The sequence below is a fragment of the Colius striatus genome, chromosome 28 (assembly GCF_028858725.1).
Source record: "Colius striatus isolate bColStr4 chromosome 28, bColStr4.1.hap1, whole genome shotgun sequence".
NCBI lineage: Eukaryota > Metazoa > Chordata > Aves > Coliiformes > Coliidae > Colius > Colius striatus.
Window position 1 is genome coordinate 162,957 of NC_084786.1, and position 27,366 is coordinate 190,322.

General features: G+C 49.0%; 3 protein-coding genes across 3 annotated transcripts in view; all 3 read right to left on the reverse strand.

Moving 5' to 3' along the window:
- Positions 1–27,366, reverse strand: part of LOC133628075 (scavenger receptor cysteine-rich type 1 protein M130-like) — a 376,192-nt gene that overhangs the window by 70,262 nt on the left and 278,564 nt on the right. The window lies entirely within an intron of this gene.
- On the reverse strand, positions 2,960–4,192 carry LOC133628085 (izumo sperm-egg fusion protein 1-like). Its single transcript, XM_062015985.1, has 4 exons — positions 4,085–4,192; positions 3,446–3,718; positions 3,204–3,345; positions 2,960–3,115 (listed from the first exon to the last, which is right to left on the reverse strand). The coding sequence occupies exons 1-4, from the start codon at positions 4,158–4,160 to the stop codon at positions 3,058–3,060; spliced, it is 549 nt and encodes a 182-aa protein (XP_061871969.1). The 5' UTR covers positions 4,161–4,192; the 3' UTR covers positions 2,960–3,057.
- LOC133628086 (izumo sperm-egg fusion protein 1-like) lies at positions 9,366–10,598 on the reverse strand. The gene is made up of 4 exons (XM_062015986.1): positions 10,491–10,598; positions 9,852–10,124; positions 9,610–9,751; positions 9,366–9,521 (listed from the first exon to the last, which is right to left on the reverse strand). The coding sequence occupies exons 1-4, from the start codon at positions 10,564–10,566 to the stop codon at positions 9,464–9,466; spliced, it is 549 nt and encodes a 182-aa protein (XP_061871970.1). The 5' UTR covers positions 10,567–10,598; the 3' UTR covers positions 9,366–9,463.

Consider the following 27,366-nt stretch of genomic DNA (forward strand, 5'->3'; position numbering starts at 1 on the left):
CCCGCTGAATGGCAGCACAGCCTCTGGGCAATCAGCCAGTGCTCCCAGTTTGGTGCCAGCAGGGAACTTGCTGAGGGTCCCTCTGTCCCCTTATCCAGGTGGTTGATGAAGATGTTGGTCCCAGGGCAGCCTTTTTTCAGTCTAGGCTGAGCAGACTGAATGCATACGAATGAGGAGAGCTCCTACACCAAGAGTAGGATGAAGGCAGACGTTTGTTGGCAGACAGGCTGCCATGGAACCTCTGAAAAGTGTGAGAAACCTGGGGCTGGGGGCTTTTGGGTGTCGCTCAGTGTCCACCCTGTCCCCTGAATCTCTCTTGGCTGCATCTGGGCTTTTTCAGTCTCGCCTGAGCAGCTTAGAAAGAAAACACGGGTGCCCTGCACAATCCTTTCTGTTCCTGTGTCAGTGTTTTTTCCCTGCGGTCCCTGTAGGATGCCCTGTGGTCAGCACCATCGTTGCGCTGCAGCCCACGCGCACCCCTGCTGGAGGTGACGGAGGAAAAGACCCCCCTGGCTGAGGAAAACCATTTCCTATGGTTGGAAACACTTTAGTTATCCTCAGTGTGAACACGACTAGCCTTGCTCTGTATTTTCATGGATGAAGTTGCTTTGCTAATAAAGCTCCGTTGTCAAAAATGACCCAGTGCTCCCTGTTTCTGGTCAGTCATGTTTAAAGCAGTAGCTCAGGATGCCCAAGGGGAGGAGAGAGCTCGTCCTCCTCCTCTTTCAGTCTGTCCTGAATGGGAGAGAGCAATGAAGGCTTTCTTAGGGGCTGGCTTCTGAATTGGTGTGTTCTTTGACTCTTCCGTGTAGATGTTGAAATCTGCTTGGAAATACTCGTAGCTTTTGGAGTAGAAAAGAGAAAACAACAACTCAGAGCTTTGTGAGCTGCCACAGAGACTTGCTCCTTGGCTGGGTCAGATCCAAGTGGCAGCCACGGCCTCGTTTCCTCACAGGTGCTTTGTGCAGAACGTAGAGCTCTGGTTTCAGTTCATGAGGTCTGTCTTCTGTGCTTTTGAGACTCTATCTCCAGGGACTCGTAGTGGGACACAGGGCCTCTGACTTGCCAGCCCACACCTGGGCCAAGCTGGCAGTGACAAAGCTGTCAGCCAGGCAGCGATGGGTCTGGGCCTCTGTTCACTGTGGTTCCTTGCCTCTGTCCCTTCAGACAAAACAAGCCTACAAAGACACGTGTGGAGACAAGTGGATGTGAGACAAATCACTGTGAGGAAGGAACAGCGCCTTTCTGAGGGGGAAAAATGCTTTTTTTAGGGGGGAAATCGCTGCTTTGAGGCAAACTGAATTCATCTGAGGGGAGAAAAGTCCCTCTAAAGAGGGAAAATTGCCTTTCTGAGGGGAAAAGCTGCTTTTTTTGGGGTGGAAATCACTGCTTTGAAGCAAATTGAGTTCATCTGAGGGGAGAAAAGTCCCTTTAAGGTGGGAAAAGCGCCTTAGGGGAAAAACTTCTTTTTTGGGGTGGAAATCACTGCTTTGTGGCAAATGAAGTTGATCCGAGGCTTTATATGAAGGAAAAAGCCACTTTACGTGAGGGAAAGTCACATTTTGAGGGGAAAAAACTCTGTTTTAGGGTAAAAATCACTGCTTTGAGGCAAATTAAGTTCATCTGAGGGGTGAAAAGTCCCTTTGAGTCAGGAAAAGTGCCTTTCTGAGGGGGGAAACTGATTTTTGGGGTGAAAATCGCTGCCTCGAGGCAAATTAGACTCATCTGAGGAGGGAAAAATCCCTTTGAAGTGGGAAAAGCGCCTTTCTGAGGGGAAAAACAGCTTTATTGGGGGAAAATCGCTGCTTTTGAGGCAAATTAAGTTGATCCAAGGCTTTCTGTGAGGGAAAAATCCACTTTGTGTGGGGGAATGTCACCTTTTGAGGGGAAAAAAATCTGTTTTGGGTTAACAATCACTGCCTTGAGGCAAATTAAGTTCATTTCAGGGGGGAAAAATCCCTTTGAGGAAGGAAAAGCGCCTGAGGGGGAAAAATGCTTTTTTTAGGGGGGACATCGCTGCTTTGAGGCAAACTGAGTTCATCTGAGGGGAGAAAAGTCCCTGTAAAGAGGGAAAAGTGCAATTCTGAAGGGATAAACTGCTTTTCTGGGGTGGAAATCACTGCTCTGAGGCAAATTCAGTTGATCCCAGGCTTTGTGTGAGGGGAAAAGCCACTTTATGTGGGGGAAAGTCACATTTTGAGGGGAAAAAACTCTGGTTTAGGGTAAAAATCACTGCTTTGAGGCAAATTAAGTTCACCTGAGGGGGGGGAAATCCTCTAGAGACAGGAAAAGTGCCTTTTTGAGGTGGGAAAAGTGCCTTTTTGAGGGGAAAAAAACCTACTTTTTTGGGTGAAAATCGACGCTTTGAGGAAAAGTGAGTTCATCTGAGGGGGAAAAATCCCTTTGAGGCAGGAAAATCGCCCTTTGAGGCAGGAAAATCGCCCACTACGCCCTTGGATTGTTTACTTGATTGCTATCTTGGTTGTGTTACATGGAGTTAACTACAAGTTCCTTACAACACTATTATGAGGGAAAAGATGGCAATATCTGGAGAAGAATTAAACATGGGAACATGCCTGTTGGCAAATAGTGACAGGAGACAGCCTGTGCTGCACTTCAGACACACTGGTGACCTGTGTCCCTCCATGTCCCAGCCTCAGGCTCTTGGTCCCCTAACACCCCCGTATTCCCCCATCCCCTCCCCCATCCTCATTTCTCCCCCCTTCCCACTCTGTGTTCCCTCCATCCCTCCCTTCCCCCCATGCCCCTCTGCTGTCCCTTGGCCCGTGTCCCCCCGGTGTCTCTGACCCCCAGCTCTCAGCCGTCCTCAGGTCCCACCACAGGCAGAAGGTCAATAAACTCCCCCCACCCCCTCAGCCCCTCGTGGGCCCTTCCACATTGTGTGAGAAACTGAGGCAGAGCGTGGGGAAACGGAGTCTGTGTCTACTTTAATAGCAGGGGGAGGGTGTGGGGTCCTGGGAGTCCTGGAGGTCCTGTGGGATCCTGGGCTACCTGGAGGTCCTGGGTGTCCTGTGGGTCCGGGAGGTTGTGGGGGTCTCAGGGGAGCTCAGGGTTCTGCTGGCCCTGGGCGCTGCGGCGCATCCGTTGGCAGAGGCTGTGGGGAGGGCAGGGGGCAGAGCTTAGCACTAAAGCTCCATCCCCCTGTGGGCACGGCATCACGCAGCCCCCTCCCACAGCCTCACCACAAGCCCATGACCACGATGGCCACCACGACGACGCTGCTGCAGCTGGCGATGATGATGGTGGGCACCGGGACCCCCCCCGCAGCGGGGCCAGAGGCCGGCGGGGCCGGGGCCGGGTGGGAGCGCGCGGACGAGCGGGTCACTGCAGGCAGGAGCGGGGGGAAAGGACACAGAGCGGGGTGAGGGCTCAGCGGGATCCCCCTGTGGGAACTGGGGCGGGGGATGTGTGCGTGTGCCCTCACCCACGACGTCAAAGACGAGCTCGGAGGCGACGTCCCCCCGCGCGTCCCGCATCTCGCAGCGGTACCGTCCCCCCGCCGCTGCCGTCACCCCCTTCTGCACCAGCACCGGCTCGGAGCTCTCGGCCTGGAGCTGCTCCTGGGGCTGGGGGGGACCCTCCGTGTGGCCCCGCAGCCGGTAGAACCAGTAGCTCTTGGTGCCGTGGGCCAGCTCGTGCCAGGCCAGGCCGCAGTCCAGACGCAGCTCCTTCCCCTCCTCCACCCACAGACGCCGCTCTGCAGCGGGGTGGGGGGAGTGCGATGAGAACCCCCCTATTTCACACACGTGGATCCTACCCAGGGACCCCAAACTGCCTTCCTGTCCCCGAGAGCTCTACAAATCACCACCCCAGGATCCTTCTTCCTCGAATTGCCCCCTCTGGGCCCCTCATTCCCATGTTATTGCCCTGGGACCCCTCAGATTGTCCTCCTAGGACCCCTCTTCCCAAATTACACCCCCCCAGGACCCCCCTTTCTCCTTGACTTATACCCCTGAGACCCCTTAGACTTCCATCTGTCCTCTCCAGGAACCCTTCATCTCTATCCCTACCCCCCAAAGCCGGCAGCCCCCCTCTCCCCACTGACCCCAACAGCCCCACTCACCCCCGCAATGCACCGTCCGGCTGCAGACGTAAAGGGTGACGTTGCACGAGCTGCATTCGATCCACATCACCTCCATCTTTCCTGGGGGGCCACAGGAGTGTGTGTGTCGGGTCACAACGTAGGGACAGGTCCAGGACCCCCTCAAACTGCCACCTCCAGCCCCCCCAGCTCCTCTACTCACCACAGGTATTGGGGCAAAACACTGCAAGAGGAAGGGGAAAAGGGAGTTAGAGTGAGGTCAGAGGGCAGGGTGGGGATTGGGAGGAGCTCAGCAGATGTCCCAGGGTCCTGGGTCCCACCTTCCTTCTGGAACTGCTTCATGAGCTGCTGGAAGTGGTTGGTCACATCCTGCATGGCCCAGAACATCTCATTGAAGAGCTGCTTGTCTGGGAGAGGAAGGGAAATCTGTCAGCCAGAGGGGAGGGAGATGCCCCAGAGCCCTACTCTGCAGGGCCTCCACTCTTAGGTTCCAGAGTCCACAGCCCTGTGACATGCTGTTACCCCCACAGTTAACAGCACTCTCTGAGCAGTGTCTGACAGGAGTTGTGTGGAGCTCCAGGCAGGGAGGTGTGCGTGTCCCTGTGCTGGCTTTGCCAGGGCCAGGTTTTGGTAACGAGAGGCTCCAGGGGGTGCTTCTTTAAAGAAAGAGCTGCCAGAAGCTTCCCCTGTAGCTGACAGGGCTCATGCCAGTCAGTTCTAAGATGGACACACAGCTGAGCCAGGCCTGGCCAATTAGTGACTGAGGTAACGACTCTGTGATTAACGGACGGGAGAAGGGGAGGAAGTTGCTGGGCACTTGCTGAGCTGCAGCAGCAACAGGGAGGGAGAATGTGACAACATGTCTGCAGTCAGCAAGGTCAGTGGAGAAGGAGGGGGAGGAGGCTGCTTAGGCCCTGACAGAAAGACTCCCCTGTGAGCTGTGCTGAGGCCCATGGTGAGGCAGCTGTGTCCCTGCAGCCCGTGGAGGGCCGTGAGGGATCAGAGACCCACCTGCAGCCCGTGGGGCATCCTATGGGAAGGACCCCTGCCCTCAACTCATCAACCTCTCCTTATATTTCTCTCTCCCCTGTCCAGTTTAGGAGAGGGAGCGAGAGAACAAGTTGCTGGACACCTGACAGCCAGCAAGGGCTAAACCCACCACATCCCCACCCCCTGTTGGGGTTCAGGCTCACCTTGGAGGTTTTTCTCCACCACGCCAGACATGGTCCGTCTAAAGTAGATGGTGATCTCCTCCAGCGTTGCCTCGTCTAGGGGGGTGGGAGGGTGGGCACAAAGGGGGTAGGGGGAGAGGAGCTGAACCTTCCCCTTCATTGCACCCTTTTGGGGGGGGGGCACAAAGGAAGGGAGGTGGATGATGGGTTTGGGTGGAATTTGGGGCAGAATCGGAGGGTCAGGAGGGCAGTTGGGGTGGATTCCCGAGAGCCAGAGTGGGTTTGGCAGGGGCAGGGGGAGTTCAGGATGGGGTTATTGGAGGGGAGGGGAATGGGGGGTTTTGGAGAGGGATGGGGGTCTGGGTTTTGGGTCCCCCTTACCTATGACACCCATGAAGGTCTCTGGGTTGTGTGGCAGCTGGCCCAGTGTCTGCACAGTCCTCAGCAGGATGGCTCTCAGCCGGGTCCTGAGCTCTGGACTGTGTGACATCCCCCGCTGCAGGAAGGGGCCTGTCAGCATCTCCAGCATCTCCATTGCCCCTGGGGAGCAGCGCAGACACCCAGACACCCCCTGGGCTGCCACCAGCAGCAGCAACAGGAGTAGCAAACGCCGCATCGCTGTGGCTCGGGTGCTGCTGGCTGCTGGCATGTCCCAATGTCTCTCGTGCTGCTGGCAGCTCACAATGTCCTGCTGTGCTGCTGGCTGGATGTGACACTGTGTCCCAGCTCAAGTGATGTCATGGGCTGACTGTGACCCTCAGGTGACATCACAAAGCCTTCAGGGCAAGCCCAGGAGCTCCCCAAGCCTTGGAGACACCATGGAGACAGCCCCTGTGATGCAAAGCCCAGAACTGGACACAGGACTCCAGATGAGGCCTCACCAGGGCAGAGCAGAAAGGGAGAAGAACCTCCCTCACCCTGCTGCCCACACTCTTCCTCATGCCCCAAGAATGCCATTGGCTTCTTGCTCACGACGGCACGTTGCTGGCTCATGTTCAGTTTATTTTCAGCCAGCACTCCCAGGTACTTCTCCTGGAGCTGCTCTTCAGCAGTTCAACCCCCAGCCTGTCCTGGTGCAGGGGGTTGTTCCTTCCCAGATGCAGGACTCTGCCCTTGTCCTTGCTGAACCTCAGGAGGTTCCTCTCTGCCCAACTCTCCAGCTGGTCAAAATCCCGCTGAATGGCAGCACAGCCTCTGGGCAATCAGCCAGTGCTCCCAGTTTGGTGCCAGCAGGGAACTTGCTGAGGGTCCCTCTGTCCCCTTATCCAGGTGGTTGATGAAGATGTTGGTCCCAGGGCAGCCTTTTTTCAGTCTAGGCTGAGCAGACTGAATGCATACGAATGAGGAGAGCTCCTACACCAAGAGTAGGATGAAGGCAGACGTTTGTTGGCAGACAGGCTGCCATGGAACCTCTGAAAAGTGTGAGAAACCTGGGGCTGGGGGCTTTTGGGTGTCGCTCAGTGTCCACCCTGTCCCCTGAATCTCTCTTGGCTGCATCTGGGCTTTTTCAGTCTCGCCTGAGCAGCTTAGAAAGAAAACACGGGTGCCCTGCACAATCCTTTCTGTTCCTGTGTCAGTGTTTTTTCCCTGCGGTCCCTGTAGGATGCCCTGTGGTCAGCACCATCGTTGCGCTGCAGCCCACGCGCACCCCTGCTGGAGGTGACGGAGGAAAAGACCCCCCTGGCTGAGGAAAACCATTTCCTATGGTTGGAAACACTTTAGTTATCCTCAGTGTGAACACGACTAGCCTTGCTCTGTATTTTCATGGATGAAGTTGCTTTGCTAATAAAGCTCCGTTGTCAAAAATGACCCAGTGCTCCCTGTTTCTGGTCAGTCATGTTTAAAGCAGTAGCTCAGGATGCCCAAGGGGAGGAGAGAGCTCGTCCTCCTCCTCTTTCAGTCTGTCCTGAATGGGAGAGAGCAATGAAGGCTTTCTTAGGGGCTGGCTTCTGAATTGGTGTGTTCTTTGACTCTTCCGTGTAGATGTTGAAATCTGCTTGGAAATACTCGTAGCTTTTGGAGTAGAAAAGAGAAAACAACAACTCAGAGCTTTGTGAGCTGCCACAGAGACTTGCTCCTTGGCTGGGTCAGATCCAAGTGGCAGCCACGGCCTCGTTTCCTCACAGGTGCTTTGTGCAGAACGTAGAGCTCTGGTTTCAGTTCATGAGGTCTGTCTTCTGTGCTTTTGAGACTCTATCTCCAGGGACTCGTAGTGGGACACAGGGCCTCTGACTTGCCAGCCCACACCTGGGCCAAGCTGGCAGTGACAAAGCTGTCAGCCAGGCAGCGATGGGTCTGGGCCTCTGTTCACTGTGGTTCCTTGCCTCTGTCCCTTCAGACAAAACAAGCCTACAAAGACACGTGTGGAGACAAGTGGATGTGAGACAAATCACTGTGAGGAAGGAACAGCGCCTTTCTGAGGGGGAAAAATGCTTTTTTTAGGGGGGAAATCGCTGCTTTGAGGCAAACTGAATTCATCTGAGGGGAGAAAAGTCCCTCTAAAGAGGGAAAATTGCCTTTCTGAGGGGAAAAGCTGCTTTTTTTGGGGTGGAAATCACTGCTTTGAAGCAAATTGAGTTCATCTGAGGGGAGAAAAGTCCCTTTAAGGTGGGAAAAGCGCCTTAGGGGAAAAACTTCTTTTTTGGGGTGGAAATCACTGCTTTGTGGCAAATGAAGTTGATCCGAGGCTTTATATGAAGGAAAAAGCCACTTTACGTGAGGGAAAGTCACATTTTGAGGGGAAAAAACTCTGTTTTAGGGTAAAAATCACTGCTTTGAGGCAAATTAAGTTCATCTGAGGGGTGAAAAGTCCCTTTGAGTCAGGAAAAGTGCCTTTCTGAGGGGGGAAACTGATTTTTGGGGTGAAAATCGCTGCCTCGAGGCAAATTAGACTCATCTGAGGAGGGAAAAATCCCTTTGAAGTGGGAAAAGCGCCTTTCTGAGGGGAAAAACAGCTTTATTGGGGGAAAATCGCTGCTTTTGAGGCAAATTAAGTTGATCCAAGGCTTTCTGTGAGGGAAAAATCCACTTTGTGTGGGGGAATGTCACCTTTTGAGGGGAAAAAAATCTGTTTTGGGTTAACAATCACTGCCTTGAGGCAAATTAAGTTCATTTCAGGGGGGAAAAATCCCTTTGAGGAAGGAAAAGCGCCTGAGGGGGAAAAATGCTTTTTTTAGGGGGGACATCGCTGCTTTGAGGCAAACTGAGTTCATCTGAGGGGAGAAAAGTCCCTGTAAAGAGGGAAAAGTGCAATTCTGAAGGGATAAACTGCTTTTCTGGGGTGGAAATCACTGCTCTGAGGCAAATTCAGTTGATCCCAGGCTTTGTGTGAGGGGAAAAGCCACTTTATGTGGGGGAAAGTCACATTTTGAGGGGAAAAAACTCTGGTTTAGGGTAAAAATCACTGCTTTGAGGCAAATTAAGTTCACCTGAGGGGGGGGAAATCCTCTAGAGACAGGAAAAGTGCCTTTTTGAGGTGGGAAAAGTGCCTTTTTGAGGGGAAAAAAACCTACTTTTTTGGGTGAAAATCGACGCTTTGAGGAAAAGTGAGTTCATCTGAGGGGGAAAAATCCCTTTGAGGCAGGAAAATCGCCCTTTGAGGCAGGAAAATCGCCCACTACGCCCTTGGATTGTTTACTTGATTGCTATCTTGGTTGTGTTACATGGAGTTAACTACAAGTTCCTTACAACACTATTATGAGGGAAAAGATGGCAATATCTGGAGAAGAATTAAACATGGGAACATGCCTGTTGGCAAATAGTGACAGGAGACAGCCTGTGCTGCACTTCAGACACACTGGTGACCTGTGTCCCTCCATGTCCCAGCCTCAGGCTCTTGGTCCCCTAACACCCCCGTATTCCCCCATCCCCTCCCCCATCCTCATTTCTCCCCCCTTCCCACTCTGTGTTCCCTCCATCCCTCCCTTCCCCCCATGCCCCTCTGCTGTCCCTTGGCCCGTGTCCCCCCGGTGTCTCTGACCCCCAGCTCTCAGCCGTCCTCAGGTCCCACCACAGGCAGAAGGTCAATAAACTCCCCCCACCCCCTCAGCCCCTCGTGGGCCCTTCCACATTGTGTGAGAAACTGAGGCAGAGCGTGGGGAAACGGAGTCTGTGTCTACTTTAATAGCAGGGGGAGGGTGTGGGGTCCTGGGAGTCCTGGAGGTCCTGTGGGATCCTGGGCTACCTGGAGGTCCTGGGTGTCCTGTGGGTCCGGGAGGTTGTGGGGGTCTCAGGGGAGCTCAGGGTTCTGCTGGCCCTGGGCGCTGCGGCGCATCCGTTGGCAGAGGCTGTGGGGAGGGCAGGGGGCAGAGCTTAGCACTAAAGCTCCATCCCCCTGTGGGCACGGCATCACGCAGCCCCCTCCCACAGCCTCACCACAAGCCCATGACCACGATGGCCACCACGACGACGCTGCTGCAGCTGGCGATGATGATGGTGGGCACCGGGACCCCCCCCGCAGCGGGGCCAGAGGCCGGCGGGGCCGGGGCCGGGTGGGAGCGCGCGGACGAGCGGGTCACTGCAGGCAGGAGCGGGGGGAAAGGACACAGAGCGGGGTGAGGGCTCAGCGGGATCCCCCTGTGGGAACTGGGGCGGGGGATGTGTGCGTGTGCCCTCACCCACGACGTCAAAGACGAGCTCGGAGGCGACGTCCCCCCGCGCGTCCCGCATCTCGCAGCGGTACCGTCCCCCCGCCGCTGCCGTCACCCCCTTCTGCACCAGCACCGGCTCGGAGCTCTCGGCCTGGAGCTGCTCCTGGGGCTGGGGGGGACCCTCCGTGTGGCCCCGCAGCCGGTAGAACCAGTAGCTCTTGGTGCCGTGGGCCAGCTCGTGCCAGGCCAGGCCGCAGTCCAGACGCAGCTCCTTCCCCTCCTCCACCCACAGACGCCGCTCTGCAGCGGGGTGGGGGGAGTGCGATGAGAACCCCCCTATTTCACACACGTGGATCCTACCCAGGGACCCCAAACTGCCTTCCTGTCCCCGAGAGCTCTACAAATCACCACCCCAGGATCCTTCTTCCTCGAATTGCCCCCTCTGGGCCCCTCATTCCCATGTTATTGCCCTGGGACCCCTCAGATTGTCCTCCTAGGACCCCTCTTCCCAAATTACACCCCCCCAGGACCCCCCTTTCTCCTTGACTTATACCCCTGAGACCCCTTAGACTTCCATCTGTCCTCTCCAGGAACCCTTCATCTCTATCCCTACCCCCCAAAGCCGGCAGCCCCCCTCTCCCCACTGACCCCAACAGCCCCACTCACCCCCGCAATGCACCGTCCGGCTGCAGACGTAAAGGGTGACGTTGCACGAGCTGCATTCGATCCACATCACCTCCATCTTTCCTGGGGGGCCACAGGAGTGTGTGTGTCGGGTCACAACGTAGGGACAGGTCCAGGACCCCCTCAAACTGCCACCTCCAGCCCCCCCAGCTCCTCTACTCACCACAGGTATTGGGGCAAAACACTGCAAGAGGAAGGGGAAAAGGGAGTTAGAGTGAGGTCAGAGGGCAGGGTGGGGATTGGGAGGAGCTCAGCAGATGTCCCAGGGTCCTGGGTCCCACCTTCCTTCTGGAACTGCTTCATGAGCTGCTGGAAGTGGTTGGTCACATCCTGCATGGCCCAGAACATCTCATTGAAGAGCTGCTTGTCTGGGAGAGGAAGGGAAATCTGTCAGCCAGAGGGGAGGGAGATGCCCCAGAGCCCTACTCTGCAGGGCCTCCACTCTTAGGTTCCAGAGTCCACAGCCCTGTGACATGCTGTTACCCCCACAGTTAACAGCACTCTCTGAGCAGTGTCTGACAGGAGTTGTGTGGAGCTCCAGGCAGGGAGGTGTGCGTGTCCCTGTGCTGGCTTTGCCAGGGCCAGGTTTTGGTAACGAGAGGCTCCAGGGGGTGCTTCTTTAAAGAAAGAGCTGCCAGAAGCTTCCCCTGTAGCTGACAGGGCTCATGCCAGTCAGTTCTAAGATGGACACACAGCTGAGCCAGGCCTGGCCAATTAGTGACTGAGGTAACGACTCTGTGATTAACGGACGGGAGAAGGGGAGGAAGTTGCTGGGCACTTGCTGAGCTGCAGCAGCAACAGGGAGGGAGAATGTGACAACATGTCTGCAGTCAGCAAGGTCAGTGGAGAAGGAGGGGGAGGAGGCTGCTTAGGCCCTGACAGAAAGACTCCCCTGTGAGCTGTGCTGAGGCCCATGGTGAGGCAGCTGTGTCCCTGCAGCCCGTGGAGGGCCGTGAGGGATCAGAGACCCACCTGCAGCCCGTGGGGCATCCTATGGGAAGGACCCCTGCCCTCAACTCATCAACCTCTCCTTATATTTCTCTCTCCCCTGTCCAGTTTAGGAGAGGGAGCGAGAGAACAAGTTGCTGGACACCTGACAGCCAGCAAGGGCTAAACCCACCACATCCCCACCCCCTGTTGGGGTTCAGGCTCACCTTGGAGGTTTTTCTCCACCACGCCAGACATGGTCCGTCTAAAGTAGATGGTGATCTCCTCCAGCGTTGCCTCGTCTAGGGGGGTGGGAGGGTGGGCACAAAGGGGGTAGGGGGAGAGGAGCTGAACCTTCCCCTTCATTGCACCCTTTTGGGGGGGGGGCACAAAGGAAGGGAGGTGGATGATGGGTTTGGGTGGAATTTGGGGCAGAATCGGAGGGTCAGGAGGGCAGTTGGGGTGGATTCCCGAGAGCCAGAGTGGGTTTGGCAGGGGCAGGGGGAGTTCAGGATGGGGTTATTGGAGGGGAGGGGAATGGGGGGTTTTGGAGAGGGATGGGGGTCTGGGTTTTGGGTCCCCCTTACCTATGACACCCATGAAGGTCTCTGGGTTGTGTGGCAGCTGGCCCAGTGTCTGCACAGTCCTCAGCAGGATGGCTCTCAGCCGGGTCCTGAGCTCTGGACTGTGTGACATCCCCCGCTGCAGGAAGGGGCCTGTCAGCATCTCCAGCATCTCCATTGCCCCTGGGGAGCAGCGCAGACACCCAGACACCCCCTGGGCTGCCACCAGCAGCAGCAACAGGAGTAGCAAACGCCGCATCGCTGTGGCTCGGGTGCTGCTGGCTGCTGGCATGTCCCAATGTCTCTCGTGCTGCTGGCAGCTCACAATGTCCTGCTGTGCTGCTGGCTGGATGTGACACTGTGTCCCAGCTCAAGTGATGTCATGGGCTGACTGTGACCCTCAGGTGACATCACAAAGCCTTCAGGGCAAGCCCAGGAGCTCCCCAAGCCTTGGAGACACCATGGAGACAGCCCCTGTGATGCAAAGCCCAGAACTGGACACAGGACTCCAGATGAGGCCTCACCAGGGCAGAGCAGAAAGGGAGAAGAACCTCCCTCACCCTGCTGCCCACACTCTTCCTCATGCCCCAAGAATGCCATTGGCTTCTTGCTCACGACGGCACGTTGCTGGCTCATGTTCAGTTTATTTTCAGCCAGCACTCCCAGGTACTTCTCCTGGAGCTGCTCTTCAGCAGTTCAACCCCCAGCCTGTCCTGGTGCAGGAGGTTGTTCCTTCCCAGATGCAGGACTCTGCCCTTGTCCTTGCTGAACCTCAGGAGGTTCCTCTCTGCCCAACTCTCCAGCTGGTCAAAATCCCGCTGAATGGCAGCACAGCCTCTGGGCAATCAGCCAGTGCTCCCAGTTTGGTGCCAGCAGGGAACTTGCTGAGGGTCCCTCTGTCCCCTTATCCAGGTGGTTGATGAAGATGTTGGTCCCAGGGCAGCCTTTTTTCAGTCTAGGCTGAGCAGACTGAATGCATACGAATGAGGAGAGCTCCTACACCAAGAGTAGGATGAAGGCAGACGTTTGTTGGCAGACAGGCTGCCATGGAACCTCTGAAAAGTGTGAGAAACCTGGGGCTGGGGGCTTTTGGGTGTCGCTCAGTGTCCACCCTGTCCCCTGAATCTCTCTTGGCTGCATCTGGGCTTTTTCAGTCTCGCCTGAGCAGCTTAGAAAGAAAACACGGGTGCCCTGCACAATCCTTTCTGTTCCTGTGTCAGTGTTTTTTCCCTGCGGTCCCTGTAGGATGCCCTGTGGTCAGCACCATCGTTGCGCTGCAGCCCACGCGCACCCCTGCTGGAGGTGACGGAGGAAAAGACCCCCCTGGCTGAGGAAAACCATTTCCTATGGTTGGAAACACTTTAGTTATCCTCAGTGTGAACACGACTAGCCTTGCTCTGTATTTTCATGGATGAAGTTGCTTTGCTAATAAAGCTCCGTTGTCAAAAATGACCCAGTGCTCCCTGTTTCTGGTCAGTCATGTTTAAAGCAGTAGCTCAGGATGCCCAAGGGGAGGAGAGAGCTCGTCCTCCTCCTCTTTCAGTCTGTCCTGAATGGGAGAGAGCAATGAAGGCTTTCTTAGGGGCTGGCTTCTGAATTGGTGTGTTCTTTGACTCTTCCGTGTAGATGTTGAAATCTGGGGGGGGAAAAAAAAACAACTGATTTTTGGGGTGAAAATCGCTGCCTTGAGGCAAATTAGACTCATCTGAGGAGGGAAAAATCCCTTTGAAGTGGGAAAAGCGCCTTTCTGAGGGGAAAAACAGCTTTATTGGGGGAAAATCGCTGCTTTTGAGGCAAATTAAGTTGATCCAAGGCTTTCTGTGAGGGAAAAATCCACTTTGTGTGGGGGAATGTCACGTTTTGAGGGGAAAAAAATCTGTTTTGGGTTAACAATCACTGCCTTGAGGCAAATTAAGTTCATTTGAGGGGGGAAAAATCCCTTTGAGGAAGGAAAAGCGCCTGAGGGGGAAAAATGCTTTTTTTAGGGGGGACATCGCTGCTTTGAGGCAAACTGAGTTCATCTGAGGGGAGAAAAGTCCCTGTAAAGAGGGAAAAGTGCAATTCTGAAGGGATAAACTGCTTTTCTGGGGTGAAAATCGCTGCTTTGAGGAAAATTAGGCTCATCTGAGGAGGAAAAGTTCCTTTCTGAGGGGGAAAAATGATTTTTGGGGTGAAAATTGCTGCTTTGAGGCAGATTAGACTCATTTGAGGAGGGAAAAATCCCTTTGAAGTGGGAAAAGCGCCTTTCTGAGGAAAAAATCTGCTTTTTGGGGTGAAAATAGCTGCTTTGAGGCAAATGAGGTTGATCCCAGGCTTTGTTTGATAAAAAAATCCAGTTTGTGTGGGGGAAAGTCACATTTTGAGGAGAAAAAAACTCTGGTTTAGGGTAAAAATCACTGCTTCGAGGCAAATTAAGTTCATCTCAGGGGGGGAAATCCTTTTGAGGTAGGAAAACTGCCTGAGAGAAAAAACTGGTTTTTTGTGGTGAAAATTGCTGTTTTGAGGCAAATGAAGTTGATCCCAGGCTTTGGGTGAGGGAAAAAGCTACTTTATGTGCTGGAAAGTCACATTTTGAGGGGAAAAAAAACCTCTGTTTTAGGGTAAAAATCAGAGCCTTGAAGCAAATTAAGTTCATCTGAAGGGGGAGAAATCCTTTTGTGGTGGGAAAAGCGCCTCCTTGAGGGGAAAAACTGCTTTTTTGGGTGAAAATCGCTGCTTTGAGGAAAACTGAGTAATCTGAGGGGGAAAAAAAATCCCTTTGAGGCAGGAAAATCGCTGTTCTGTGGGGAAAAACAGGGTTTTTTTTGGAAAATAGCTGCTTTGAGGAAATTAAGTTAATCTGAGAGGGGGAAAATCCCTTTGAGGCGGGAAAAGCGCCTTTCTGAGGCAAAAACCACAGGGTTAGGGCAAAACCGCCGCTTTGAGGGCGAAAATGGGAATCATTTGAGGCATAAAACGAAGGTGTGAGAGGAAATTTAATCTCTGAGGGCAAAACGGTCCCTCTAAGCTCAACAACCCGCCGCTTTTTGGGGTAAAACGGAGCAATTTAAACCATTCTCTCCCTGTTCCTGCCAGCCCCGCGCCTCCCAACACCTTTCTCCGGCTCCCTCTCGCGTCCCTCCTCCTCCCCGTGCCCCTCCCCGCTGTACCTCGCCCTCGCTTTTGGCGTCAAAAGCCGCTTTTTCTCCGCCTCCTCCCTCCCCTCAGCCGGGCGGAAGCCGGAAAACGCGCGCTCGGCACAAAATGGCGGCCGCCTCTGTCCTCACCCAACATGGCGGCGCCCTCACAGCACCCGCCCCCTTCACCGTAACGGCGTCCGTACAACATGGCGGCGTCCGCACAGCACCCGCCCCCTTCACCGTAACGGAGTCCGTACAACATGGCGGCGTCCGCACAGCCGCCATGTTGGGTGCTTTGTACCCGACCCGAGCTCCTTTTCCCACCTCACAGCAGCGGTTTTGCCCCTAAAACGGCCGTTCTCGCCTCAAACTGAACCTGTGACCAACCCGCCCTCATTTTGTGACCCGAAACCCCCATTTTGGTTGGGTTTTCGGGCCATTTGGGGCGTTTTGGGCTCATTTGGGGGGGGTTGGGTTCATTTTGGGGGGTTTTGGGGACATTTTGCGGAGTTTTGGGTCATTTGGGGGCTTGGGGCTCATTTTGTGGGGGTTTCGGTTTATTTTGTGGGGTTTGGGGTCATTTGGGAGGTTTTGGGCTCATTTGGGGGGATTTGGGGGTTCATTTTGGGGGGTTTGGGGCCATCTGGGGGCGTTTTGAGCTCATTTGTGGGATTTTGTGCTCATTTGGGGGGGTTGGTGTCATTTGAGTGGGGATTGGGGCCATTTGGATGGGTTTTGGGCTCATTTTGGGGGATTTTGGGGTCATTTGAGGGGGGTCTGAGCTCATGGGGAGACCCCTCCCCCCCCCATAAGCCCCCTCCCAGCTTACCCCGAGGGACATTTTGGGGGCGGGAGGGGGAGTTATTGCACCATCAGGGGGGTGGAGCCCCCCTAAACCCCACTTACCCCCCAAAAAAGTGGGTGGGCTTCGGCTTGACCACCCCCCACGCTCTTTTCCCCTCCTCCACCCTCCCTACGTCTTTGGGGGGTATCAGGGACAGCCCCCCATCATCCGGGGCGGAGTCTGAGGTGCCACAGGGATGCGGAAACTCATGGAGAGAGGGGGGAGGTGAGTTGGGGCGGTCTTGGGGGCTTTTGGGGGTGGTCTGGGGTTGTTTGGGCTGGTGTGGGAGCGTTTGAGGGGTTCTGTGGGGGTTTGAGGAGTTTTAGGGTCGATTGAGGGGATATGGGGTCGCTTGGGGGGGTTGGAGTCCTTTGGGGGGGGTTGAGGTTATTTAGGGGGCGTTGGGTTCATTTGGAGGGGTTTTGGGGTCATTTGGGAGGGTTTGGGGTCGTTTGGGGGGATATGGGGTCACTTGGGGGGCCTGGGGGGATTTGGGGTCGTTTGGGGGGGTTGGGGATTATTTGGGGGAGGTTAGGGGGGAGTGTGGATCGTTTGGGGGTTTTGGAGTCGTTTGAGGGGGTTTGGGGTCATTTTGGGGAGTTTTGGGCTCCTTTGGGTTGATTTGGGGGAGTTTAGGTCCATGTGGGGGCTCTGGGGTCATTTGGGGCATTTTGGGCTGATTTGGGGGAGTTTTGGGTCATTTGGAGGGGGTTGGGGCCATTTTGAGGGGTTTTGGGATCATTTGGGGGGTTTTGGGGCTCATTTGGAGGGAGTTGGGGTCTTTGGGGAGGTTTTGGGCTCATTTGGGGGATTTTGGGACCATTTTGGGGGGTTTTGTCTCATTTGAGGAGGTTTCAGATTCATTTAGGGGGGGTTGGGCCTCATTTGGGGGGATTTGGGGGGTCTTGGGCTCCTTTGGGGGGGTCTTGGGCTCATTTGGGGGAGTTTTGGGTGATTTGGTGGGAGCTGGGGCCATTTTGAGGGGTTTTGGCATCATTTGGGGGGTTTTGGGGCTCATTTGGAGGGAGTTGGGGTCATTTGGGGAGGTTTTGGGCTCATGTGGGGGGCTTTTGGGACAATTTGGGGGGGGTTTGTGTCATTTGAGGAGGTTTCAGTTTCATTTGGGGGGATTGGGGCTCATTAGGGGGGATTATGGGCTCATTTGGGGGCATTTTGGGTCAGTTTGGGTGGTTTTGGGCTCATTTGGGGGGTTCTTGAGCTCATTTGGAGGGATCTTGGGCTCATTTGGGGGAGTTTTGGGATCATTTGGGGGTTTTTGGGTCATTTGGGGAGGTTTTGGGCTCATGTGGGGGGCTTTTGGGGCCATTTTGGGGGGTTTTGGGTCATTTGAGGAGGTTTCAGGCTCATTTAGGGGGGTTTGGGGCTCATTTGGGGGGATTTTAGGCTCATTTGGAGGAGTTGGGGTTCATTTGGGGGCATCTTGGGTCATTTAGGGGGGTTTGTGCCCTTTGCCCTCGTGCCTCGTGGCTTGGGGGGGGGGGCGGTTGTTTTTTGGGCGGGAGGGGACGTCCCCTTGCCATGATGCCCCAGGTGTAAGAAATATTGATGTTGCTTTTGCAGAATTAGAAAGAACTTAATACAAGGAGTTTCGACTGCTGTCTGTGTCTGTGTGGTGTAAATCAGTGCACTGACCATAAGACAGTTTTGTAGCATTAACTAGAGTTTTAAATCTCAGGACTGTGGGGAATGGGTCATAATGTACAAAAACCAGCCATCCCCTGAGGGGATTGTAGGTGCCTGGAGAAGTTGTAAACCTTGGAGTACCTGATCAGTGGGGAAACAAGGGAGGGACCCTGGATAGGGAATAACAAGCCCAATGTTGTACCTGTCAGGTGTGCTGCTGGCTAGGACACCGCTCTTGCAAGAACGCTTCATACAAGTGCTTCCCTGCAGAGTCTGACCCTAGTCTTTCACGAGGAAGCTTGTTTGGTTTCTCACATAGATGTGCTGGTATCTCTTTTTATGTGTTAGAGGTGTTTATACTTGTTTAATCTCAACAGTGGTCAGTAGGGATGCAGCTAAAATCTAAACTGGAAGCTGTGCAACGTAATCTTAAATACAGTGCAGTATAGTGCTAGATTCTACTCAATTCCACAAGGCATCAGAGTAAAGTCCCTTTCCCAGAATATAGCTAGGACAGCTAACCCCAACTGCCCAAGGGATGTTCCATACCATAGGATGTTGTTCTCAGCAATAAAACCTGTGGGGAAGGAGGAGAAAAGGGGAAGCCAAATTCAATAACTAGAGACATTCCCAAGTCAGTGTTAATACACGCTGAAGCCTTCCAGGAGATGCATAAACATCTGGCCACCAATGGGAAACGATGTATTCCTCATTTTGCTTTGCTTCTACACCTAGCTTTTGTTTTACCCTGTGAGGTGTTTACCTATTTCACCCGTCAACCTAGGAGTTTTCTCACTTTAATCCTTCCAGTTCTGTTAATCATCCCACTGCAGGAGAGTTAGGAAGCAGCTGTGTGGTGTTGAACTGGGATTAACCCCTAAGAGCAGGAGACCCAGATCAGAGGAGAGACTGGGATAGAACTGGTTACAAAGGCTAAGCAGAAAGCTATGACTCTATTATAAAGAAAGCAACTGTCCTGTAGACTCTTGAGCATGAAGAAAAGCCCGTTGATGGGGTTTGTTGTGTGTTCTGTGTTTTCATACATAGTTCTTGACAATAATAGGGAAGCCTTATGTCTCTGAACTTTACACAGTGTTTGGTTTAACCAACTTTTTAGATAATAGCAATACCTTTTAGATTGTGTGTGCCATTAATTACAGTGCTGAAGAAACTTGAAAGCTGAGAAGTCATTTAATGACCTAATGACTTGAAAGATGTTCTGCTTGTTGACATTCTGTATGCTCAGTATCCAGCCCCAGTACTTTTTAACGGGCCTCACTAAAGATTAAGTTTCGTTTTTAGATTTGCTGCTCAGATAGCTTCTGCTCAAATAATGGGATGTTTTTAAGTCTAGTATTACCTGGTTTTGTTATCTACTCCTTGCCCTAGGTTGAAAGTCTGGGTTGCTTCTGGGTTCCTATGGAAGGATGTGAGCCTTACACAGTCGATGAAATAGAATATAAAAACCTGACTGCTGCAATGAATCAGCTCTACCACACACCTTACAAAGATGTGGATGAGGTAAAACCAGTCACGGTAGAAGAAGGACAGGTAAAAGCATTGCTGTGTTGTGTAGATAGCAAGAGTCTTTGCATTGGTTTGGGGCTGAAGTATCCAGGATGCTTTTTCAAAACAAAATTGTCACGTATAAAAACAGCTCATGGTATCAGTGTGAGTTGTGTCTTCCTATCTGTAACCTTCAGAACTGCATAAGTTGTAATGCCTGTGTTTTAAAAGCAAGTTGAGGCCATATAATAAGTACTGTAGTCTCGCTTCTAAACAAACCTGAGTGTAGTTCACTCTATTTAGAAGAACGTACGGTCCTGTTCTTTCTCTTTCAGGTTTGTGTGGTGTTCAGTGGAGAGCACAAGTGCTGGTGTAGAGCAGTTATTAAGTCAATCATACACTGTACAGATCATTATCAAACACGATGTTTCCTTGTGGATTATGCCAAATATATTTTTGTTAAGTCAGATAAGTGTGTGTTTGGATTATTTTGACAGTTTTTCGTTAGTTGATGCATACAAATACTACTGAAGGCTTATTAAGATTGGTAGTAGCAAGGCTTTGGTTTAATTGAGGTGTGGCTCGAGTCCACGAGAAACTTCTAGCCATGTAACAGGCCATTGCAAGTGTGCATGCAAACCAGTCTTGTTCTGTGGATCTTTTCCCCACTGCAGTTTACTGGCTTGTTTGCTAAGAGCTGTCAGTCTGTCTTGACATACTGCAAAAAAAAGAGTTTTTACAGGTTCCTAGTTGTAAATAAAACCACTGTGAACCTGCAGTTTCTGAAATCTTGAGAAATACGGTTTACAGAGTAACTGTTCTAAGTTTTTAGCTACATTTAAGGTTAGTTTCTCTAATACAGTATGCCGCTTTGAGTACAAGAAGCTTTACCATTTTTTTGGATATTCTGCAAAATGAAGCTTATTTTAAAATAAATCTCAAGTTAAACAATGGTTTTAAATTTGGTGTATTGGAAACCAGGTTGACAATGCCTCAGGTTTAAAATATGTTCAACCAGAAGTAAATCTGAGGGATTTTTTAATTGCAAAAGAAAGATTTAAACAAAAATGATAGATATATGGATCTTAAAATCTTGCTGTACAAGGTGTTTTGCTGGTTGTTAAATGTCTCAGGTGAAATCAAGTGTAAAAGGTAAATTAACACTCTGGTGATAGCTTTACAAAGAATAAGTTATTTCTAGGAAAGTGAGTGCAAATGCACATTAGTGTATTTATCAGGATTGCTTCTTGCTGGTATTAATGATACCTGGTTTCTCACAGCAGTCATTATTGTAGAGGGGAATAAATGGTGCCAGGTGCTATATGTAGTAGTAGTATGAGGGCTAAATGCCATGAAAATACTTCAGATTTTGTGGCAAAAGATCAGAAAGACTTTAAGTAAAGTCTAGGTGAAGTCTAGGTAAAGTCTAGTCTAAGAAGACTAGGATGCCATAAGAAGCCTAAGTAAAGCCTAGGTAAAGTCTAGTCTGATCTAGATGAAGCTGCTTCTGCAGGGGGGTTGGACTAGATGATGTCTAAAGGTCCCTTCCAACCCCGCCATTCTATGATTCTACAATTAATACCTGGAGCAAATCTATAGATTAATTGCTCCTGGTAGCACCTCTCTTGGAGAGAAAAATGATGATTCCAGGATGTATCACAGTGGGAGCTAAACTTCTGGAAGAACTGTATTGTCAGACACCAGACAATGGAAGAATGTATATGAGACCAATGACTTTTGAAGAAAAAATCTACTTTGTAAAAGGAGATTATTTCTGCTTTGTTTTTAAGCATTGCAGTGGCACTGGAAGCATTCATGTGGATCCCATATAGAGCAAAGAAATGTAGACTGTATCGCGCACAGCCAGTGACACTGCATGTCAACTTCTGTGGAAGTACTGCAGGAACAGTGTAAGTAGAGTTTAATAACTGTATTAGTAAGTTTCCTAAGCATGAAGTCTTGTTACATCAGTTATTTTTAGAAGAGATTGTGTTTCAAGAAGAAGGTAGGAAATGAGATTACAAAACCTGTTTCAGAAGAGCAGTTCTTAAACAGAACCAATTAGTGATTAATGAATGTTTCTTCCTTAGTGATTCCAGTTTTATTATTGACCTGTTTTAATCCTTTGTTATGTCTCATTGGTGCCTTTCTTAAGATTTATCATGACTTGAAGTAATCTCTTGACATGTATCCATAGCTTTTTCCAAAGTTGTTAGTTTTTGTTGAGGTAGGATGGTTGGTTGTGTTTATTTTCCTAGAGCAGCTAAAAGATGGGATAATGCTGCTACTCAGTATTTTCTAAACCTTCTCAAAGGTAAATAAAACGTCCTGCCAAAATGGTCATTGGTATTTCTGTTTTGGGAAAAAGAAACCATTGGAGAATTGTAGTGCTTGTATTTTGTATTTATTTAAGAATGTTGTATGTTAAAAATACAGAAAGAAGCTACATTAGTGATTTCTGTGTGGACTAAAGCAAAAACATTTGTGGAGCTGCATGTTGAGTACTGCGGGCTTCCATGCTGCATCAGTTTTGACAGTTGACTAGAGGGTATCTGGCTCTTGGATAGGCTAAATAACGTAGGACTCGTGTGACAGTTGTTTTGAACAATGAAGCCTTTCTGTCTATTTGTCCTGAATCTTTGATTCGGCATCACAAATGTATTGTTGTAGTTTTGTATGGAGATGTCACAATCTGGCTTACGGATTTACCCTGTCAGTTGTTGTTTGACGAGGATGTAAGCAGCAGCTCAGAAGAGGAGTATCTTTGTTACACATGTTAAAAAATAGATTGAGCTCTAAGTAGTCATTTCATTGTCCAGAACTGCTTTCTCTTTAATCTCTTCTTGTCTTTTCCCATAGTTGAAGTTTCAGTGGCTCATCCAGTCTTTCTGTGATAGCTTTTGGTCTTACTAGAAAAGCAGCTCTTCACTGAGGTATCCTAATCTTGAGTTATATTCTTCTACCTGAAAAACTGCCTGCCCATTTACTTACCTTTTATGTGGAGTTTTCTGTACTTGTATTTGGGGAGGAGAGGATGAGTTTATGAAAATGAGAAAGGGTCTTTAGGCTGATCAACTCCCCAAGGTAACCAGTAAGCAATGCTTCTCAATGATTTACTTATTTTTTCCCCACAGCCAGCTGTGTGTCACCATGCAGAGTAAAGGGAAAGGTTCCTATAGAAGCAGTGATAACACTGAATTTCATTTCCCAGACTGTACCGTACGCAGTGATAATGTTTTTTCATTACTGGCACATCCTTAGTGTCTGCAGAAGCAGTGCTTCACAGTTGACTCGTGGACTTCATCAGCTGTGTTTGCTTGGATGTAGAGCCTAACTAAGCTATACACATATACAAATAAAACTTCTTTCAAGAAAAGTAAAGGTCAAGCTTGGGAAGTATGCATTTGTACTACAGATTAGCTCATCTTTTAGACTCTGACAAAGATTTTTAGTGTAGAACTAGGTTAGTTTGTGTGTGGAAGTCATTAATCTGTTTTGTCTCTCAATTTTCCTTCAAAGACTAAGGAGAACTTCATTTTTGTAACCCTTCTTATTGCCCTGTTACTTTCTTATTTCATTTAAAAGTTACGAAAGTTGTAGTAGCTTCTCTAAAGAGATGGTGTACGCATCTAATTGTGATTTCTGTTTTTGTCTGTGTCAAAAGGTGGAAGTGACAAATACTGATAATTTTGTATGCGTTTAATCTTTTTCCTTGTTCTTGTATTTATAACTCTGTTTAGCAGCTACCCAGACGACAGCCAAAGTATGTGCTGTAGGAGATACCACATCTGATGTTTTCCTTTATGTGACAATAAAAGGTAAGATATTTTTCTCTCTATAAAGCTCTTTGTGCACTCTGCTGTAGAAGTTATAACTTTGTGACAAATTTAAGACCGAAAAGTGTTATTTGCAAGTGAATTTTGTAATTTGCCATATACAGTAGAAGTGCAATCATTAACTTATTAGAAGATTTATTTTCTAAATCTGTTGTTTGTGAACTTTGGAATGAATTCTGTGAGGTGGAAACTTGTGAAGCGCTTTGGAAGGTATTGACAAGCAAATGAAGTCCCCCAAGTACTTCAGATGAACAACTATGTGAATTTACTGTACTCTTGTCCTTCTTTGTGATACACTTAAAGATATTTCAAGAAGGCAGTTGCATGGTGTTATGAAAATAAATACAAGTTCATATGTGCATAAGGCTGAATTCCCAAACAGTTGGGAGAAAGGAAGAAAGCTCGTTGCACTTACCAAAGTGCGTAACTCCTGCTAAATCTCTGCTGCAGCTACTGTCAGACTTAAGCAGCTGCCTAGTAGACAAAAATAAATGTGTTTGAAAACTGCTGCCATTTGGAGTATTTTACCAAGACTTTTAACATTAGAGCTGTGGTCTTCACTGTAGACAATAACTTGGATTACATCTTAATTTAAATACCTTCTCTGTTCAGAATCACAGTTGGCAAGTGTCACTTCTCTCTGAGCCAGTGAGAACTTTTCAGTTGAATATTGTTTTTTCCTGCCAGGTTTGGATGCACTCTGAATCAAAGGGACATAAAACTAAGATAGTTTTTCTAAAAATGTTTAAAGGTCATAGAAAACTGAGCACAGAATTTTAGGCAAAAGCATGAAACTGGTAAGTAACACCTGTTTGGAGAACATAGAGGAAGATATGACCAACTTTCCTGCCCTGGAATGAGTACTCTTCAGAAAGCGTTTGTACATACTGCATATGTCTTCCTGTTGTCTCCAGCTTCAAGTAAATTCTAAAGCAGTATGTGATGGTGACTTGCTTGTTGATTCTGGTCAGTGAAATACTTGGGTTTTTTAGGTATGCATTAATGATGATCTCGTCTTAAGCAGCTTTGCTCATTTTGAGCAAGCTGAAGAGAATGCAGTGAGTTCAGCAGATTATCAGGAGACCCAAACATCATTAAATCTTGACTCTCTTCCAATGAAAGTTGTTAATCCTGCACTTGATTTGAGGACAATGCTGCTCCAGCAGAAGGTATCAATAGATCCTGAAACAAGTGGGAACCGTGTGTGTTGGCAGCAATCATTCATGCAGTGCATCATTTGTCTTTACCTGGATATATTGAACTACTGTATCAGTTGGAATCCAACAAGTGGAACAAAAGGTATCCTAACAAACACTGCCTATGTATCAGAGTTTACAAAGAGCAATCAAATCAGCAGATGCAGGAATATTCTAAAGCATTTTGTACTTGATAAGACAAAGGGTGAGTTGCAGGGTCATTTGTTGATATGCTGAAAAGCATTAGATACTGTTGAAATAACTTGTAGCATTGATCAGTGATACCTTACTGTTTGATTTGAGTTTAGAGGGATTTCTCTACACAGAGGTAACTTGAATGTTTTCTGTGAGTTGTCTTGTTTAAAACAGACTTGAATCACTATAAATATCCTCTGTCCTTGTTCCCTCGGTTCATTTGCATATCTTTATGTAAATACAACTGTCTTTTGGTTGTTCTTTTTGCCATTAGAAAATGAGACAAGCAGAGAAAGAAGTCAGTTGCAACCAACTGTAAAAACACTGGCCTTTCATAGATTCAGATAATCACAAACGTGTTTCTGCATCTTTTCAAATTGTCTTTCTAGATCTTGCTGTATCTGGTTCTGTTCTTGAAAAGACATGACAAAGCTCCAACACAGATGACAGTGAAACTACCACATCTGTAAGTGTTAGATTTTCTATTTAAATGTCAGAATGAATTAAGTGAAGCATCTGTAAGGCAGGTTAGGAATACTGTAGTCACCTATCATGTCCTTTCATGTAACAAATCTGGGACTAACTCTTGATCTAGTTAAAAGAGAACGTTGTCCTTCAAGTTTGTGGTTCTGGTGGTTTTGGTTTTTTAGATTTCAGCTATGGACTTTGAACAGGTTGTGTCTCCTTTTGTGCTCACTTGCTCTAGTGCTGTGAAGATGTGTAGTGGTTTTGTGTGGCCAGCTTTTGGTAGTTGTTGGGGGAATACAGGGGCAGATTCTTCAAAGAAAGAGCTGCCAGAAGCTATAGCTTGAGCTGTGAACATGAACTGATTCTCCTGTGTGGTTGATGTTCTTGTTGCATGCTTGATTCTTAATGAAGAAAATTCGGTTAGGTAAGAAAACCACCTTGAGCTCAGTAATCTTTTTTTTCTAAAATGTTGCTCTTAAGCAGTATTTTACTTCCATAAAAGGGTTTGTCTTTTCTTGATAGATTGTCAAAACAATCCCAGGATTGCCTTTCAAGGAAAATCCAGCAGTTCACACAGACAGGTGTGGTACAGTATGTTACATATTTGAACCAATTGTGTAGTCAGATAATTAGGAGCTGTAGTATGTTTCCAGTTACTCTTCTTAGACAGCTAAAAGGGCAGAGGGTAAGACAAGATGTGTGCACATGGTATTGGGGAAGGAGGCCATTAGAAGCTGCTGATACTTATCCAGACCACAGTAAAAATAGCAATTCTTTCTAAACAAGGCTGTGATGAGGCAGTACGTTTCTGCACACTCAGCATATTCAGTTGCCTTCTTTTATTCTTAGTGTGATTTATAAAGTTTTCCAGCTGAATGAAATCTGACTGAGTTGATTTGTGCAAGGCTTTTATTATGCTGCAAATCACTTGCTGCATATGTAAACAAGCTGAGGGGTGTTTTTAATTCAAGTTTTAACTGTTGCAAAGATACATTGTTTCATGGTTTTGCAGCTTTAAGACACCTTTTTCCTGCAGTCCCATCTGATTTTCTTCTGAAGTTGAGGAACCCACCAATTATCTTGGTTAAAAAAACCTTTGGGTTATTTTCAGATACCTAAAACCTAATAGTAAATTTTACATCCAAAATGGTCCTTTTTGATTTCTTCTGTCATATTTGAGGGCTTTTGTTGGCACAGGTAATACATCAGAGATATTTTGTAGGTGAACTGTTTCGTGCCATTTAGAAATATTGGTGATATTTATCGATTACACTTTCCTTTTGCATTTACATTGAATTTAATATTTGTATATTTCTCAGGCTTCAGCAGTGCTTAAATTCTGATCCTTTGAACACACATAGAACTGAAAATGAGCAACAGGTAATTCCAGGATATAACTTCCATTTAACCTCTGCAAACGTGTGTCATATATGTGGAAGGTGTGGGTAGTGTTGAGGCTACAAGAGTGGTCATTGTGGAGGGACTCTGTGGAGGGACATCAGGGACTGAATCCAGCCACATCAGCAACAAGACCAGACCAAAGGTCAGCAAGCCAGCAAAGTTGATGGTGCCTCTGTGAAAATATGAAGGGCAAAAAAAAAAAGCAGGGGAAGAGACAGAAAAAAAGCAAGAAACAGAGGCAATGGCCAAGTCAGGGGACAGTAGGAGTCTCAGCACTGTTCTGTGTGACGTGTGTGTGAGTTGTACTTCATTTGTGTTTACCGTTTCTTTGGCTAATTCTTCTCAAAAAAAAATAGTTTTTAAGTTGGATGTAAGCTCAAACCCATCTACTAAGTATTGCCTTTGTCATCTATTTCATATGGTTTCAGAGTTTTCAAAATCTTGAAGAAAGAAACTTTGTCTTTCTTGGCAAGAAAATGAAGCCACCATCAATTCTGGAAACAGCACCACTTCTTGAAGATCTGGAAAGGGTAATGCTAATGTAATACATTACATTTAGTATTTTTAAGACTAGTATCATACCTTAACTTTCAGATACTAAATATTATAGTAGCTAATTTTGATTGAGGAATGTGTAGGAGGTTGTTCATACGGTTGAGTAAATTATGCTTCAGAGAGACTGTAGAATTGTGCAGTTTCATCTGATCTATCAACCACTGCTACAAATGATGGCATTTGAATTAGATGTAAGAATTTAACTCCTCATCCCAGAAGAACTCTTATCATATTGTGTGTTAAGGAAATGTATTATGCAGTGGGTCAAAGGCTTTTAAATTGCTCAGTGCTTTGTGTTGCCTTGATGGTGTTTCAAGCACACGATTTTCAGGTAGAACTCTTTATTTCTCTTTCTGTAGGAACTTGCTTGGAAAAAAGTTTTAGGCCCTAACTCCACTGAATCTTACTGTTGGCCACCAATAGCTCAAGGATGTGATGCAGTTGCCATCTCATGTCAGGGAAATAATCCTTTCTTGTATATTCCACCAATTCTTACACTTTTGCAGTTGAGCAGTTGCTACAAACCTTGAGAAACAGGAGTGGAGGATGTATATATTAGAGTACTGCAGGTTTTGTGTTCTAAGGTGCAAATGTCAATGAATGA